Genomic DNA, 19,901 nt, shown 5'->3' with positions numbered 1-19,901 from the left:
CTTCAGCATTCAGTTTTTCTAGCCCAAGAAAAGGGAAAAGCTTGACGAATTTAAAAGGGAGCACCGTTGGTAAGGAAGGTGTCCGCATAGATTTCGAGGAGAAGGCGCGAATTTCAACGGTTCGCTTCGATCAGAAAAAGAAGAAATTTCGAAATTGAAAGTTTACCAAATAACAAATATTTAGAAAAGTTTACGGTTCAGTTAGAATTGAAATCAAGCCCCGCTGTAATACAATCAGACTTTTACAGTTGCCATAGCAGGAGCTGAATACTCCGATCGACGATTTCCTCGATCGACCCGCTCGCGCTAATCGACTTAACGTTTCACCGTCGATCTCGCAGGCGCGAAGCCAACAATGATACCCGATTTTTCTGCGGGCAGGTTAATCGGTTGTTAAAACGGCAGCTTGTCGGCCGTGCCTCGTCCGGTTCCAGGCTGTCATGTCGCCATAGTCAGCGGTACGCTGCGCGTTGCTCCGCGAGCGTTGCAGATAAAACCTGGTGCCAGAGCGGTGGAAAGTAGCTGTTGACATATCGCTGCCAGGTATTGGGACACGTCGGCCGAGTAGGCGGGCAGGCTTAACCTATGCGGGATATAACGTACGCCTCCGTGGTATCGTACACACTCGCATAAACTCGCGGCGTACTATCGCGCGCGAGCGCCTATGACGTTTCCCTCTATTGACAGCGGCTGCGACGGGGTAAACGGGCTGCGAATTAAATGTCAGATTCGGAATCCGCTGTTACACCTTCGGATTGTTCGGCCGCGCCGCGCCACGTCGCGCGCCGCACCGGCCCGAATAAATTATTAATTAACCCATTAACGGTTACTCAATGGCCGAGATTAGCGTGGGAATGTTTTCGTAGCGAGCAAATGCAACTTTATTTATGCGAACTCCAGTTTATATGGACTTTGTATTCGCTGAGGATTTATGTTCACTGAACAGAGCACCATGAACCTGAATCGTCTTACGTGAACGTGAACTCTACTATTGAAATTAAACCGAATTCATTTTAAAATGGTTGAAGTATTTGATTATTTAAGACGATTAATCATTTATTTGTTTAAACGGCATGCCGCACGAGAATATTCAATGAACATAGTATTAGGAGACAGACGCGAAACAACAGAACGCCTCGACTGAATGAAGTATAAACATGCGAGAAAGACAATTTTATTTACAGTAACCTTCGTCTCTTACTTTAATAATTGTGGCACCAATGGATAGCTGGCATTCTTCCGATTGAAATGAGTCCAAACATAATATAAATTGGACTATGTTTATGGAAATGCTTATTATTATACAGGGTGAGACGCATAACTTGTACAACTGCAATAACTTTAAGTTAGTCTATCTTGAAAACCTCTTTACATAGAAGAACTTCCGCTTACCTTTGAAATCATGATTTTAACAATTTTTTAAATGAAACTAATAATTTTGAAGGGTTATTTGAGGTGTGCAAGTTACGCGACTCACCCTGTAAATTGCTTATTCATTAAAATGAGAATTGTTGAAATTAATTCGATTTACATCTTTATTGCACATTTATTTGTTTCTGTTCGCGGTGTCCATTTAAAACCTCGACCGTCGCTGCCCGAATACTACATTTATCTCTCTGTTCCTTATATCTATTATATTTTCTTACTTGCTCGAGCTGAAGAAAAATTTTTGAAAATTTATGACTGGCGAAATAACGTGTAAAGTAGAAATACTATTTCTTAAGAAGCTGTGCAAAATGTATCTAATTGACGGGAGTTCTTTTTAAATGTTGATGATTAGATTAGAGATGCAACAATGATCATATATTATGATCGTATAATAACAAACCAATGTAGTCATTGGTACGTTGGTACATTAATCAATATTTAAACAAAAATTTGGGTCAATTTGATGCAACATCGTATGTACTTCTTTCGATACGATTTGTATATTTCAAGAACAGAAATTTTTAAACTTTTGAAATTAAATATAATATTATATTATAATATTATACCGTATTTAATTATTTGTTTCGAATGATACTTTAAAAAAGTTCTCACAGTCGAATAAACAATTCAGACTGAATAAATAATTTAACTGGATTAAATTGTTTATCCTTTTTAAAAACTGCATGTTCCTTTCACCAAAACGTGTAATGTAAGAGATTTTGATATTAATTACATATTTTATCGAATGCAACGACTATAATAAGTATTACCATAATGTAGAGTTAAAATAATTTAATAGCAGTTACACGTTTATTTTCTGTGACTATACATGTCATTTGTTAATAAAGAATTGATAAATAAAAGAATTGATAAAAAATTAAATAAAAATTAATAAAATTAAAAATAAATAAATAAAATATAATATAATAGATATAATATAATAATAAATACAATAATATAACATAATAAATAAATAAAATAAAATAAATAAAAAAATAAATAAAGAATTTGAATTCAGAATGTGTTCGGCGAACATAATAGTCTCATAAAACTGTAGCAATGAAGTCAGTAATTGACGTCATCTCATGACGTCAGCCAAATACAATATTCTGTTCTCAACCGTAGAACCCCGATTATCGAAATGATAATTATTCGCGGTTTTGTTTAGCGGTGGGGTCAATTTAATTACGTTGATACACCAACGTGCATCAATTCTTGAATATCATGCTGTGGCATTAAACCGGTATTGAAACGGCATGCTGGCGGTATTAGTAAAATCAATCTGATGTTACCTGAAGCAGTATGGACGGCGCTATGACTGCAAGATATCCTGGAGATAGCAGCAAAACTGAAGGTTGTTTAATTACCAGGAATTTCATTCTTATTTGATGACATTTCCTCATAGTATTACGTATACTGTCCAATATTTCATACTTTTTATATTTATAATACTGAAAGTTATTTTCCTTTCTGTTTGATAGAAAAACAAGTATATAATATGATAAATTAAAAAACGTTCTTGGTAACTAATATATATATTATATTATATAATTATTATATAATAGTATATATTATTATTAATTATTGTATATATATATATATATATATATATATACAACAATTACTTATTTTATATAAAGTGACCATTCATGTGATCAGTGCTAAATTATATTTAAATACACATCAGACGCAATGCAATTAATTTGTATTGATACGGTAATATTATTAAAGATTAAAAGAATTCAATAGAATACAATGTCAGATTTTGCATCACGCATTGTATTTAATGATAAACGAAATTTAAACATTTTATACTTGCTTTTAGAAGTAACGCATAAAGTGCATTCGCAATATTTGAAGTTTCCTTATTTAACCTCTTGCCCTACAATATCGTGTTAGACTCGTTACGAAAATTTGGTATATTATCCAGTAAATATGAATGTTATTCAACTGTGTTAAACCGATATTACCAATATTACCAATATCTATTACCAATATTTAAACAATGCAGTAAAGATTGTCGAACAGTAAATATAAATTATCTGTCTCGCGTAGAAATTTATTAGTCACGAACAACTGTTAACCAATGCAGCTGTGAAAGAAATCGTAGTGCAAATGCTTAAAATATCTTACATCAATGTTTCATCGTGAAACGTTCATCGGCGTAAAATCGTATAAAGCATGTGCATCCGAATTGATTTTACGCTATAAACGACTAAAGAACGAACAGAAATAATCAGCACCTAATTATACATAGAAGGGTTAATTAAATTCGAAAAACCTGCTCCCGCGGCCCGGTCGCAATTCTCAAAACCCCTTGGGCAAAAAGAAAATCGAGTCACCCGCGACCGGCACGGAACGTGTTAAACAAACGGCAAAGAAAAGCCGTCGATAACGGGAGAAACCTAATCCAGTCGAAGAGTAGTAAGCCGAAACAGTTGGAAGAAAAAGAAGAAGCGCACAGGCGCGCTGTGAAAGAAAGACACGTGAGTCGGCTCGCACCGAAAACTAAAGCAAGAAAGAACGGGACGGAGAAAGAGAGGAAGAGAAAGAGAGAGGTAGGCAGAGAGAGAGAGAGAGAGAGAGGGAGAGAGAGAGAGAGAGAAGTTTCAGATGTCTGCTATTACAGAGCACCTCTGTGGTCACGGCGCACAGCCCGATATGGAGCAATCTCAGATTTCCATCCGCCCAAATCAAGAATATACGCCCTCGCCTCCGCTCGCTCTTCTTCCTCTTCTTCCTCATCGGCGCGTTTACCTCCGCGCGTCCTCACCGCTCGGCACCGCTCAACTCCGCTCGACTTCTCCGCTCGTCTTCTCCGCCGCCGTGGTTGTCGCTGTCGTCGTCTTCGGATGTGTGGAGGAGCTGCTCGGGGTTGGTGCTCGCCGGTCCGCGCTGGTAACAGTGCCAAAACTGCCTCAAAACGGTCCGCTCTCCCCGTCTCTCTCTCTCTCTCTCTCTCTCTCTCCTTCTTTTTCCTCACCTTGTTCCCGCGAGTTCCTCATCTTCCTCTCCTCTTCTTCTCTGCTTCTTCATCGCCTAACCCGTCCTAGACACGTGCCCTCCTCGGCTTCCTGACTGCGACCCGACCACCTCCTCAGTTCATCCTACGTGCCCGACACCGTTCCACCTCGCAAACTGTCGCGAACCGTACCGAGGTCCTCCGTGAACCCCAGAGACAGTGTCAACAAGTGTCCGACGGGCTGCGTCGCGAGGGGGTTCATCGTCCTCTTTCCGGTCGCGAGTGAACAGTTCTCCGAGGACGTCCCCGGGGAGCCTACGCACCACCGGCTGCGGATGATAGGCTACACTCCGCCAGGATTTACCCGGAGTAAACCGACAGCACCGAGCGTTCATGTTGCCGGAAAGCAAGTTTCCCGTCACAGGTAATCCGAGACCCGCTGGCCACAATCCTCCGCGGCGGCCAGTGACTGTGTTTGGAGAACTTGCTTCGATACTGGGATCACGGAATTCGTTGGATTCGACGCTTTGCTGCCGTTGAAACACTGGTGATGCGGATAGCTAGGGGATAGTGGTAGCGAGAGGTGGGACTTTGATAGGCTGGGATCACTGGTTCTATGGATAAGAAGCTTAGGGGATAGAGGAGTGGGTCTTTGAAGTCTTCGAGTCACTGGTGTCAGGGATAACTAGTCAATTAGTCAGCTTAGGGGATAGAGAAGTGGGTCTTTCAGGTCTTCGAGTCACTGGTGCCCTGCATACTTAGTCAGTTAGTCAGCTTAGAGGATAGGAAAGTGGGTCTTTGTAGTCTTCGAGTCACTGGTGTTCTGGATACTTAGTCAGTTAGTCAGCTTAGGAGATAGAGAAGTGGGACTTCGAGGTCTGCGAGTCACTGGTGTCACGGATACTTAGTCAGTTAGTCAATTTCGAGGATAGAGAAGTGGAACTTTGAGGTCTTCGAGTCACTGGTGTCACGGATAACTAGTCAGTTTGTCATCTTAGGGGATAGAGAAGTGGGATTTTGTAGTCTTCGAGTCACTGGTGTCACGAATAGTTAGCCACCTTATTATCTTAGGGGATATAGAAGTGAGACTTTGAAGCTTTCGAGTCACTGGTTAACTAATCAGTTAGTCAGCTTAGGGGATAGGGGCGTAGATCTTTGAAGTCTTCGAGTCACTGGTGTCAGCTCATTATCTTAGGGGATAGGGAAGTGGGTCTTTAAAGTCTTCGATCACGCATAGCTACTTAGCTGGTCCACCTAGGAGGTAGTAGGTCTTTGATAAACTATGACTAGGGATGATGATTATATACAGCTTTCAGTTTCGAATTTACGATTCAGAGTCACTGACGCTAACTCTAAATTCGTAAAGCAGATCTTTGGTTAGAGGGTCTTCTCTCTGCTAGGTGTTAGGCTGCTAACTTTGCACCCTAGGTAGAACCAGCTTGCTTCACTAGAGCTAAAATAATCAAACTTTTTGGAGGGGAAGTCGCTTTAGTACGTTCTTCAGTCTTCAATTTTAACTTGGAAGCTTCGTTACCAAGCTTAAAATACTGGATATGGCTACTTCTGTCTTAGGACAGGTAATTGTTGCTAGGAGATTGAGACGTTGCAAATGATTGAATCCTCGAAACTTCGACTTGAAGTCTCGGCACCTGACAGAGAGCTTGTCTAGAGCCGAGGAATCGTGATAACATTCTTAAGCTTTCAGTCTTTGCATGCATACCTTTGAAATTTCCATCTAGATTCACTGATGCTGGAGTTAGGGCGTTATTTTAATAGAATTTCTCCAAAATTTGTGAGGATTTTATAATAAGAGAAATGGATCATTGCTAATAAAATGCTCAATGTTGGATATTTCTGAGTTCTCAGTCTTTTGTCTCTCATAGATAGGATGTTCACTTTGCATTCTAGCCTTATCTAGTGCTAAGGACTTAGCTCCAGACTGTCATCCTCGAAATTTCAGTGTAGAATCGGAGGTAGGCTGCTAACTGTGCCTCCTAAATAAAACTAGTCTAATTCTGCAGTACTGAATACATAGCTCGAGACTGTCATCTTCGAAATTTCCAATTAGAATGATTGCTGAACAACTCCTCGGAAGCTAGTTTCTAGCAGCTCCTAGCGAGCCTTTGACAAATCCCTAAGCACTCAGCCAACAGACCATTTCGCATTTCAATTTTTGAGTCAGTGCTGAGTGGACAAGTCCTTGTCTAAGTGATCGATAAACGAAGCTACCTGTCTTCTCTAAAGATAGAGGCATTCACTCTGCTAGTTTCCAGCCGGTCATAGTGAATCTTTGATAAAAAAAGCACCCGAGCCTTCGGACTCCCAGCTTCAAAATTGAAGTTGAGTCACCGCTACAGTGCCAGGGTGCTAAATTAGCATAAACGACGCTCCAGCGGAGTTACAAAAATGGATTTTCCTAGTTCCTGAGATTTCCCACAGAGCCTCTACGCTGCGCCATTATCTTGACACATACGGAACACTTAGTCTTCGAACTCCCAGCGTTGAAATTTTTGAGCGAACGTTAACTTAACACCCTAAATGAAGCTTATTTGGTATTAACGATAGACAAATGAAGCCAGCTTGTGCTCCGAAAGCAGGGGAAGTGAATTTTCACTGAGAAGATCTCCTAGGGAACCTCTGCCCCGCATCGCCTTGACATATTCCTGAGCATTGCAGCCGACTTACCGTTTTTAACCTACTTGCGCCCCTGCCAATTGAGACCGTACACACTCCCGGCCGCGCCCCGCGTACCGAATCGTCCACTTGTTGCCTGTAATTGTGTACACTGGCCCGCCGACACCTAAAGCTTCATTCTCGAGCAGCATACCGCTTTGTTATATAAAAGTAAACATTCCTGGGTTTGGGGATCGGGTGTCCAGGATCCTTAAATCGTTCAGTTAACACTCTGTCCGCGGGCTGCTTTGATGATCGTACGATTCGAGAAGCGTCTAAATGCTGTTTTAACCGTTTTTCTGAACAAATTTTTGATGATGTTTAGGCAAATTGTCGTTGGTAAATCAGCGATTTTAATATTTTAACTGTTTTAATAGCTCTTTGAAGAGGGATGTTGACACGATGCATAGGGCTAACAAATAATATTAATCAATCGAATAATAAATTTAAATAATATACATCGACATTGATTATTTTTTTGTGCAGTGAATATAGTTTTGAGTTATGATCTACATATTTCTGCTTGAAATAAATGATCGAAGATTGCTTAAGGAATTGTTCAATAGTGATAGCAATTTTTTTCCATAAACCAATAAATTATCTCGTGCTTTATAATCAATGTGATGCCTTTTAGGTGACTGTTTCAAAAAAAAATTGTTGATTTTTATTCAAAAGTCTATTAATAGTTAAAGCGTTACTAGGGTTTTTAATGATTATTACATTAAAAAGATACTGAAATTTAATAATTGTCTTTTAAGTAATAATTTAAAGCAACTTCTTGGATTGTAAATGAAGTTGTTGTTGCTATTGTACAATTTATTAATGCTAGAATATTTATTCAGAATAATTATTTTTCATATGTTTGAAATTCTAAATATGTTTTTGTAAGCAATTATTCTTTACTGATTTGGATGCATAGATAGAATTTAATTGGATGCACGAATAAATGCAGTCATTATTGTTGTAAATATTCGTCATTATATTTTCACAAAGCAGTACAGATTAGGTACATTTGATGCCTAGTGATTCCAATGTTTAAATAAAATCCTATTAAAGATAGACTTTTGCAAACTAATGTGTACACTGATTCATGAATGTGTTTGAATATTTGTTACCGAAAAATTCTGTCAGAAAGAAAATCTCTACAGTTGCTTTTTCGATAGTTTTCGATAGAAGGCCTGCCACGTCACGTGGCATTAAATTTCATAATTAAATTCCATCTCAATCCTTTAATTTTTCAATTTCGATTGAACCACTTCCAGAAAATTTAATGCATTATGGACAATCTGCTCCATTTAAACACTGTTTAAACTTCTTTAGATATATTTACAAAGTTATATAAACATATGTCATCATCCTTTGGAGCAATCTAAAGAATTTTCTAAGGTAAAAAAACATGTGTGTGTGTGTGTGTGTGTGTATACATCTTTTATAATTAAAGTACAAAAATGTCTTGAAACTGTTCACAATATCTCTAAATATTTATAATATTATAAAAATATATGTTGTTGTATTTGAAACAAACTATACCATGGTTCTAAACAAGAAATGTTGCCATAAATTTTACAGATAAAACAGAAGATATTCACAAAGTCGTAAATTTGCGTTTATTTTCCAAAGTAAGATCAAAGTAAACATGTTCAAATGTTATTAGTGATATTAAAAAATATTTAGTTGTGTTCGAGAGTGTTTACTGAATCATTCTTCGCAAGAAACGTTTTTGCACAGTTTTTAAGATTTAGGCGAAACCATTTTCTCAACCTTGACTGTTTGTTGTCTGATGTCCGCGAGGTATTTGTTTATAATAAATGCATAGTGTTACGTATATTATTAAATTTGTTTCACACTTCATCTATATTATTTATTTACAATGATAATAATATTTAAGTTATGTGCAATAGACATATTATAACAGAACAATATTAAGAGAAAATTCAGAATATAATTATCATTATAAAAATTTCGACGAATAATTCGATATTTTTTATTTCGAAAATAACTTTTCAAAGGAGTTTTTTCTTCTTCTCTTCTTTTTCAAAATAACTATTAGCTATTATCACCATAATGGTCCACAGGTCGAACTAAATAAACAAATGAATAGTAAGCAAAATAATATTAGCCGAGCACGTGGAATTTTTTAACAATATTTTCTATGCAAAAATCAATTGTTGCATATTTTGCAAAAACTGCAAATATTTCGCTGAATTATGCAAAAGGAGAAGATTCTGCCATAAGTGACGCGTCTAAAAATTGTACAAAATATTATATCAGCAACTTCGAAATCTTGAATTTGATACTTTTGTGAAATAATGTAGTCAAATCTCGTGTCAGTGAAAACGTTAAAAAGTTTCACATTTTCTATTTTAGAATTGCTGAGATAATAATACGACTCTTTAGTAGGATTGAATAAATATTACAACCCAGGCACACGTTAGAGTCAAAATATCGGAAGGTCTAAATAAATTTAATTTCGAGAATCTTCCAATGCGGTACAAAAAAATCAGTCACTTTTAGTGCTCGGTAGATTTAATGGTAATGGTGTCAGAGAAATCCTAAACCATGTAATCTGGCAATCCAAATGCTACAAAGAGACATAAATTAATTAGATGTCTACTTAAGTTAGGTGTTTAACTGTCTCTAACCAGTCAGCTGTTGCAGTCTCTTTTAAATGTGTGTGCAAGCTATTGTAATTATACTGAATACGTTTGATTCTTTTCATATTTTGAATATATGCAACAATTCTCTAAAATATATAACTTAATAGAGAATATCAACCAATTTTTATTAACCAATCAGCTGTTTCGACGTGTACACTCGTCGCGAAGACATTTTATGTTATGACGAATGTACTCGTGACGAACATATCTTATGTTATGACGAATATACTCGTCACGAACACGTTTTATATTATGACGAGTATACTCGTCACGAAGATATTTTATGTTATAACGAATATACTCGTCATAACGTAATTTAGCTTCGTCGAAAGTAGCTAACTGGTTAAACATAGTACATGTTCGAAATGAAACCAAACGTCGGAGCATGTATTTCCATTAATTGTTTCACATGAAATATACAATTTGTTATAAATATATCTACTCTTTTTTCAAAGATTATAATCTATTTATTTAATCGCATCGTATGTTACAATTGCAAGCTGAATTTAAAAGAAACGCCCATAAGGTTTTGCGATTCCTAACGCTTTGTTAATATAAAATATTATATGATAACAATATTAAATTACATAACATTAAACAGTATAAAATTACATAATATAAAGCAATATTCAATTACATAATATAAAACAACATTCAGTTACATGGTATTAAACAATATTAAATTACGTAATATTAAACGATATTAAATTACATAATATTATACAATATTATGCAATAATTTCACGACCGATTCAAAACAGTTGTGAGATACCAGAGGTATTGTTACGAATACAATGCAACCGAACAGAATAAGTGTAAAAATGGCGTAACAGTCTGTTTGCAAAATCGTGTCTGGTTCGAAAAGGAGTTAAGAAATAAATGACGTTAGAAACGACTTGGTGTGTTCGTAGCTATAAAATAACAATAAAAACGAAAGACTTGTTAAGTGATCAGGAGTGGTCTAGCCGTGAACAAAGAAAAGGAAAAAGCCGGCGAACGCAGCGTTTATTGTTCAGAGAAGGCTCGTGTTCGATGGATCGAACAGCTGGCGGTGGTGGGGGCACGCGAGCGTATAACGAGAGTGTCTCTAACTGGCGGGGTCGTAAAGATACACCGCGCCGCGGGCCCGTCATCCATAATCCCAAATATGGAGTGAGAAATTTGAGAGAACCGAAAATAGTGGCGCCACGCCAACTGCTAAAAATAGCCAAAAAATAAATTGTAGTTACGCGGCCGCCTGCATCATTCTATAACTGGTCTTCAATGAATCGGGCCACCTCCCGCACACGCCGTTATTAATACCGTCACACGGACACTCCCCGGCAGGGCTATATTGCTCCCGTTTTTGGCGTCCGGCTTCAGCGAAAGGCTAGCCGACGGTTTTCACACCCTGCCCCGCGACGGTGCCGCGCTACACTAGACGGCGTCGAACACTAGCGTGGCGACGAGCTCGGGAACGACACGGTGCCGTTTTTAACGGGGACGAAAGGTAACTGTTAATCGAAAGATTCCGGCGAGAAACGAAAATTTGTAACGGAAACGTGTTTATTGCAGCAGCAAGAAATTAACAGTTATGATGGACAACGCCTGGCTGAGAAAATATGTTTATTATAGGGACCGAAAAATAACAGCTATTTGACGAATTTTGACGACGAACGTTATTTATTGTGGGAGAAACGTGTTTATGACAGCGACCAGAATATAATGGTTATTTGAACAATTGGGTTACAAAAATATGTTTATTATAGGAACGGAAAATAACAGTTATTTGAAAGACTTTGATGAATAAGACGTGTATGAAAAATATGTTTATTACAGGAGTCATACAATAATAGTTACTCGAACAGTTCTCGTGAGAAAAAGTTGGTAACAAAAACATGTTTATTATAGGAACGAAAAATAACAGATATTTGAAAGATGTTGATGTGTAAGAGCTGTATGAAAAATATGTTTATTACAGGGGCCACAAAATAACAATTATTTGACAATTTTTGACGATAAAAATGAGGTAATAACATCATCGTGTCTATTACAGGGAGCAAAAATAACAGTTACTTCAGAAATTTGTTGCGACGAAATCAGTAACAAAACCAGGGTTCAAAAATTACAGCTGATCGAATGATCTTGTTTGAACGAAATTAGTAACAATGTAGTAATTGGTAACAGTTTATTACGGGAACAGAGGATAACAATTATTTGAAAGATTTTGTTGAACGGCCTGAAAAGTATGTTTATAATAAGGACCATAACAATTATTCCATAATTTTGTATAATAAAAATTAGTAATAAAAGCCGTGTTTATTACAGGGAGCAACAGTAACAATTATTTGAAAGGCGTTGGTGAAAAAACTGAGTATCGAAAACCAGGGACCAAAATCAGTACTAAAAAGTGTTTATTCTTCAAGTTGAAGTTAAATGAATATTGAATCATAAAAGAAGTTGTTTTTGAGAAAACAGTTGTTTAAATGTTTCTATTCTAATTTGCAATTTAATTCTAATAACGCTATCAATTGATACAGATGACAATGAATAAATTGTCATTGACCAAGAGTGGTTAGTGAAAGCGTGGTGTGGGTGTTCATGAGACCATTGAACCTGGTGCGATACCTGTTGACATTGTCTTTAGACTATATTCGAGCTTAGCTTTTACGAGTCGTACCTAAGTTAGGTACACTTGACTTTTAATTTACTTACATTGCTCTCATTTGATTAAAATACAACTGAGTATGCTTAGGATAAATTAAAATTTTATTTATTTATTTTTATGCAACATATTTTTGTACGGTAGTCCTTATGAGAACTACCGTCTATATGAACACGTTAGTTTTTCTATAGATCTTTACGAAATTAAAAATAATTGTCAGAAACTAGATAATTTAATAACAATATTTATAATCTGGATCCAAATGATCTCGAGCCGCCCAAAAATGTAGCCTATTTTGTAGGCTACACAACTGTGAAAGAGCACAACGACATCTATAACATTTATAAAATTTATGAGATAACAATTTGTTCCTAATTTTCGATATCAATTTTAAAATTAATTTTTCAAAATTCGATTAATGAGAAATGAAATGAAATTTTCAGCGTGATACAAAGCTTGTATAGTGCGTTAAATTTTTTGATTAAAATAAAAAAAGAATTCAACTCAATTCATCGAATGATTTCTTGAATAAAAACATTGAGAAGTTATGATTGAACAATTGGGTTACAACGAACAGAGACGAACATTGCAAAGTTTAGAGCTTTTTTTTTTGTTATTTTGAAAATAAATTTGAAATAAACAAAATTCTCCTGATTACACATATAGTACACTATACTACACTATTCTTATAGTACAATATAAGTATATACTTACATATATTATAGTGTATAGTGTATAATAATAATAATAATAATAATTCATAATAATAGTAATAATAATAATATAATAATTAATAATAGTAATAATTTACATAATATAAATATATATATATACTATAATATAATATGTATACTATAAACTACTTATAGTATTGTATAGTATAGCACACAATTTATCATAAAAGAATGCTAGATATCGATCACAAAAATTAATGTACAGCTACAGGCTGTTTTTCCAATTTTTCATATCATAAAATTAATTGTTCACTTTGATATATTATTGTTATAATAGTCTGAACATTTGAGATTAATATATCTCATTTTCGTATGACATTTTTCGTTTGCAGTGTCGTATGATATTCGTCCCAAACAATTTGCATCAAATTATTACGAGGCATTAATTTTCTTTTCTCTAGCTCCTGATACCTAATTTTATTCTGCTTGCTGCCAGGGAAAATATATGTTACTAGTATTACATGACTGTACACGACAAACTTGGACAATATTTGTTTAAAGCAGTTACGCGAGAAACAATGATACTTCAAGCCTGTAATTAATATAGTCTACTTCAGTATTATCAAAGAAAAGTTCTTTTCGTTCTAAATCTCGACGAATATATATATTTTTCAATTAGCTCGTTATTTAATATTTCTCAATTTAATATACTTTATTATAGTGTATACATAATCTTATTATGTATAATTTTATATAATTGCATACAGTTTTATATAATTGTATATAACTATATATAATTTTATATAATTTAACATCATATACATTTTGTTCACTGTTCTTTTATTTAAATTTAGCACTGTTCTTTTTTTATAAATTACAGGTGCACTTAATAGCTCATAAAATAACATCCAAAATTTATGCGTGCAGATGTTGTATTATTTTATTAAAGTCGGGACGTAATTCGATAATTCGATTAGATTGTATTCAGTTGATGCATGAAAATTCACTGTATATGTACATTTGTTCTTCAATAAATACCATGCAGAAAGATATGACCTCGATTATTATAATGACTATAGTTTCGTTGTCTGAATAATGCTATTAAGACCGTTTAAGATGACTAAGCTACTTGAAACTAAATCAAACTGTATCAAACTATTTGAAATGATGTCAAAATATGTGAGAATATATTAAGTCATGGCAAACTATGTCAAAATATATAAAACTGTGTCAAACTATTTTGAATTAGTGATATTAATGTGGTACACAAAATTGGAAAGTATCAAACTCAACTGTATTTTCCAAATTCCAACAATAACAATAATTTCAACAATTAAGTCAAGTAAGAATTAAGTTAACTAACAATTAAGTCAAGTAACAATTAGTTTAAGTAATAATTAAGTCAACTAATAATTAAGTTAAGTAACAATTAAGTTAAGTAGCATTGTGGTACCAGAAAAATGGCAAATATAAAATGAGGTTTGAAAATGAGAATTCGCATAAAGATCCACAAAGTCCGATCACGAGTGTGAAATTCGATCGACTAAGGCCAAGTATGGACCAGGAATTGCGGGTGTTGGGTGTGCTCCGCGTTTCTATTTTCGAGCGGGAATATTTTTATCCGACAGTGCTGTAAAGTCGGTATGTACAATACGCTTCATCTCCATCGCGCCTCTCCCCTAATCTCTTTTTCTATTTCTCGTTTCCGTTCGTTCGCGAGTCAGTCTCTGGCACAAAGGGCGGCAAATTACGAATGTTTTCGATCGACCTGCACCCTTCGCCAGACCTTCGTGTCCTAGAAAACTTTCGAACAGTTAAAATGGTAAATAGAAAAATCATTTAAATTGGTCTTGTACGAAAACAATACAGAAATGTAAAATTATCGAGAAACAGTGTAATCCGCTGCAAAAGAAAATGTCAACAATTTATGCAATACACAGATTTCAATTGTGTGTGTGTATATTAGTGCAGTTAATTTGCGTTCAAATTAGATACAATATTGCATTAATATTTCTCAAAATTCCTAAAATACTTTCAAACATATTAAAACGAAATGTACCTTTTAAAAAAATTGAAGCAAATGACCTGCATTTTTTAAAATTTAAATTAAATTTTAAGGTAATTTATCACTTTCAAATATTTTATAAATATATTATACATTAATTTTACATTAAAAATACTACGTCTTCTTTAACTACATAAAATTTAAGAAATATATTAATGGTTAAATCATTTAGTTTTGAAGTTAGAAATACTATTTTTATTATTTCTTTCATTGGAATATTATCAATAAAATTATGAACAATAAAGCAGCATCCAATAAATAATTTGAAGTTACGTATACGCAATTACTAGATTGCGAATCTTAAAGATTAAATCCCAAATACAATTATGTTTTTTATATCATCTATTTATTTCGAAAAAACAGTTTTTCGAACGTCTACTCTAAAATTCTACTCAATAATTAAACATGATGGTTTATTGTGCAAAATAAAAATGTTAATTGCAAGAAACATAAAATAAATTGAAAAGTCTTTCTTCCGTTAACAATTGTAATAAGTTGCAAATAATGTAACTATGTGTGTAAATAATAAATTTCAGTAAATTCTTCTAATCTCAGAATACTTTTATATTTCACTTAAGTATTTACTTTTGCCATAAATGCACGAAATTCACAGAGTCCAGCGATTACTTTTGAAATTTCTTACATCGCTATAGATAGATTTCACCCACATATCTAGCTGATATCCAACGTTCAGGAGAAAAATTGTGATTCGCTGTAAACAGTTCCCTGAACAGTTTATCATTATTATATCATTCGTTAAATTTATCCTCCTTTGACGTACACCAACAGAATGTTAGGGGATCGCGTGGCATTGACGGCTCTGAATATGCAGTTTCTCTCTTGTTACTATTTGTGGAGCCCTCAGTGCACGACTGTTACAAATTACATGCCGATAAGACTCCCAGAGGTTACAGGACTCGCAGAGTTACAGGTTACCTTTAATTGAAACCTGAACACTCCAGACCTCATTACTTGCTCGTACGAAATACTGATTTCTCAAAATTATTACGATTCTTATTAGTAATAGACTGTGAATTTGTATGTAAAATAAAAAATGGCTCCATTAATTACAAGATGAGGAAACTACATAGACGTTTATTTCTTTTCTTAATTGTTCTAATTAATTGACAGCAATAGAATAATATTTTCAAATTGTACAAATGGTTTTGCTGTTTTGCATTTTTGCCATAAATGCATAAAAAATACTACGCATGGTGTAATATAGTTTAGTTATTTATTATTATTTATTATTATTATATATTATTATTTATTATTTATTATATGTATATTCCGCAGTTTAGTTATTAGCATCTTTATTTGGACTTTGATTACAATTTCCTTATATAGGTATATTTATCTCAACTTACACATTATTATATATCCTATCATATACTGTATATATCCTACTATTATTTTATGTATATTGTATTTGATCCTATTATACTTCCTGTCATATTGTATGTATTGTATTATATTGAATTATGTCATATTATATTACTAATTATATTATATGTATTGTATTAGATCTTATTATATTGTATTACATTATGGTAACCTAAGTTACACTGTACTATATGTACATACTGTAAACTATACTTTACTATACTAAACTATATTACACCATGTTGTTTGGTCCATATCATTTCTCAAAATTTAGTATCAATTGAAGTTATTTAATAGTGTTTTTGAAATAATATTGAAAACAATACTTTTATAGGCAATATGACAAAGAACGTTATAACTAAACTGTATATATTGTGCATTTCTGGCAAAATTGAGTAGTAATCATTGGAAATAGTAGAAAGGTAAAAAGAATTTGAAAATAGGCAATATGATCATGATATTTTCATGATCTCACAATGTTCCTAATATTAAAGAGTAAAATATATTTACTAGTTCCATAAAAATTAACATTGAATTAATAGAATTAATTATTAATAGAACTTAGGACTGAATTGCCAGTTCACATTTAAACATTCAATTGGTGCAAAACTAACAATGGTAACTTTGTAACGCTATAACTTTATTAACTATTGAATAAAGTTACTTTCAAGCAAATAGATAGCAAGCGAATCTGAAAATGATACAAACACAATATATAGGGAACTATCTCGAGAACTAATCATTTTTTTCCATTATACCCTCATAATATATATTTTACGTGGAACGAACAGTGGAATCGATCTGTGCAATAAAAAACATGCATTTCCATTTAAAGAAATGACGCAATTCTTAATTGCACATGCACCGATGCACTAAAAAAAAATCCTACGGATGTAGTGTTCTTCGAAACGTTTGTTTTCCACCTTCGGCATTTTTTTGTAAATGCATTAATAACAGAGAAACAATAACTTTATAGTCTGAAACAATTGCGTAGACCACCCTGTTCACAGATTTATTAGAAAAATCATTTGCAAAACGCGAAATGATTTACCCCAACCAACAACATGTATACAGTCGTCCACAAAAGTGTCCGTACACCTTTTAAAACACGATAATTATCTTAAAACTGAACTAAATGACTCGAATTTTTTTTAGATGATAGAGGAACTAGTCTATTAAACGATCACTGAAATGATTTTCTTTTAAATTTTGCTATTACTTGGAATGACAAAAAAGTGAAGATCTCTCGTTTTTTAACTTTTTTATCTGAGCCTATAACGAAAATTTAAAAAATGTTTTTCGTAGATCTCGGTAACTTATATGCATGTTGAAAATTTTATCGAAATCGATTTACGTTATTATGAGCTACAACAAATTAAAGATCACAAAAATCGCAGTTTTATCACAATTTGGACGAAAAACTGTATAAAATTTGCAGTTTTTAAAATCCTTGAACGCCTGTAACTCGACTCTGGGTTAACCGATTTCGATCAAATTTTCAGCACACATATAAGTTACCGAGACCTACGAGAGGCATTTTTTGAATTTTCATTATAGGCTCAGATAAAAAAATTAAAAAACGAGAGTTTTTAATTTTTTCTTTTCATTCCAAGTAGTAACAAAATTTAAAAAAAACTTTATACTCATCGTTTAGTAGACTAGTCCCTCTATCATCTAAAAAAATTCAAGTCATTTAGTTCTGTTTTGAAAAAGTTATTGCATTTTAAAAGGTGTACGAACACTTTTATGGGCCACTGTATGTGTTTGTCCACCTTGCTCGTCCACACATCGTCTACTGGCGATGATATTATAATTTTTGGACGACTACGCTTTACATTAAGAAACTTTTTAATGAATTGCTCGATGGGAATCGCAACTTTCAGTCGTGTACCAACGAATCGCTCGATGTAGCATGATCCGACGACTTCGTTCAAGATTATCAGACGAAAAAAGTACTTCAAGCTTAACTATCAGTGTCGCACAGTAATCGAAAATCCTGTCGATAGGCTTCCGGTGCGTAAAGTGTTAAACAGAAACGGTGGAAATCGAGTACCGAGCCGATCGATACTTACGAAAATAAATCATGCCGGACTGTTTAACAACGTGGCACTATCGATATCTATTCCGTATTGCACATTTACGAGTGTTTTCGCGGCGGTGCTCCCGGTTCTCTCTTATTCCCGCGTTTATTATTACGCGCGAAGAACGCGAGAGAGTGCCGCGAACTATTTATACGTCGTGCATCGACGTTTTGACGCGCCGAGAGGAGCATTATTAACAAATTATACGTGTCAGATGTGCAAAGGTGAAGTCGAAAGCATTCCTATTGCGATCCGTCTTCTTATAAATTCCAGGCTGCGTTCCGCTTTTTTATTCGGCCACGAAGCCTTGGAAGCGCCCACGCGATTCCTACGGTGTGACACCATAGCACGCTTACTATCAGATTTTAGTAGTTCTCGATATTGTCGCGTTCGGTGACAACAAAGTATTCGTACACCTTTCAGCAGGAACTGTACCGAGGTGTGAAAGCGACTAACAAAAATTGCCTTGGAAGAATTGCGAGATAGAGTTTATTCAAATTTTTCACAATTTTTGTCACAGTGTGTGCCTGAATAAAGAAATATATTAAACAATTTTTAATCGAAGCAGCTTTGTCACTTCGATAATCATGAAATCAACTATTACGAAATTAAAAATGTGAAACCGGTCGTTCGACTTGTCGGTGGTGGATTCAGTGTTAAAAGGCAATAACTTTATTAAAATTGAAAAAAATGACTTGAATTTAAGAAAAAAAGAATATCTTTTTTAATTTTTCTGTTACTTGGAATGATAAAATAAAAATAAAGGAAACTCTTGTTTTTCACACACACAACATTTTTATCTGAATCTACAGCGAAAATCTAAATTTTTTCAGGTGAAATACAAAACAGTGACGCTATTAGATAAATTTAATCACCGGTTTGCATTATTTACAACTCATTAAAATGATTCAAAATGACAATTCTCACATTCTATTTTGCATTAAAATCCGCAGTCTACTTATAATGCATACTGAAAATTTTATCGGAATCGGTCGACATTACGATTAAGAAGCAATTAATTTACAATTAATTTTACACTTTAACCGATTAATAAAATATTATTAATTAACCGATTTCGATGAAGGTTCAACTGAATTTTCATTATAGGCTCAGACAAAAAGGTCGAAATAACCTCATTTTTTAATTTATTTGTCATCCCAATCAATTGCACTTTTGGAAAGCAATAAACTAATCCACCTAACAAAAAATTCCCAAAAAATTCAGATCGTTTGGCCTAATAAGAAAAAAATTGTTCCGTTCTGTATGTAAAATTTGGTCGGAATCGAAAAATTCTTTGAAGAAGTTAAAGAACGTTCGTTGCAAGCATGCACTGA

General features: G+C 34.2%; 1 protein-coding gene and 1 long non-coding RNA gene across 2 annotated transcripts in view; both read left to right on the top strand.

Moving 5' to 3' along the window:
* Window positions 1–4,245: 4,245 nt before the first annotated feature.
* Window positions 4,246–19,901, top strand: part of LOC117221862 (uncharacterized) — a 31,408-nt gene continuing 15,752 nt past the window's right edge. Inside the window, exon 1 of the mRNA XM_033473147.2 lies at window positions 4,246–4,814. Coding sequence (XP_033329038.2) covers window positions 4,784–4,814 — 31 coding nt within the window. The 5' untranslated portion in view covers window positions 4,246–4,783. The remainder of the gene's footprint in view (window positions 4,815–19,901) is intronic.
* LOC143259483 (uncharacterized) lies at window positions 10,484–12,685 on the top strand. The gene is made up of 3 exons (XR_013033423.1): window positions 10,484–11,209; window positions 11,275–11,945; window positions 12,028–12,685. It is a non-coding gene; the product is annotated as an uncharacterized LOC143259483 (long non-coding RNA).

This window comes from Megalopta genalis, chromosome 5 (genome assembly GCF_051020955.1).
Source record: "Megalopta genalis isolate 19385.01 chromosome 5, iyMegGena1_principal, whole genome shotgun sequence".
In the NCBI taxonomy this organism is placed as follows: domain Eukaryota; kingdom Metazoa; phylum Arthropoda; class Insecta; order Hymenoptera; family Halictidae; genus Megalopta; species Megalopta genalis.
Note: the sequence above shows the minus strand (reverse complement) of the source record. Positions and strands in the feature narration are given on the sequence as shown.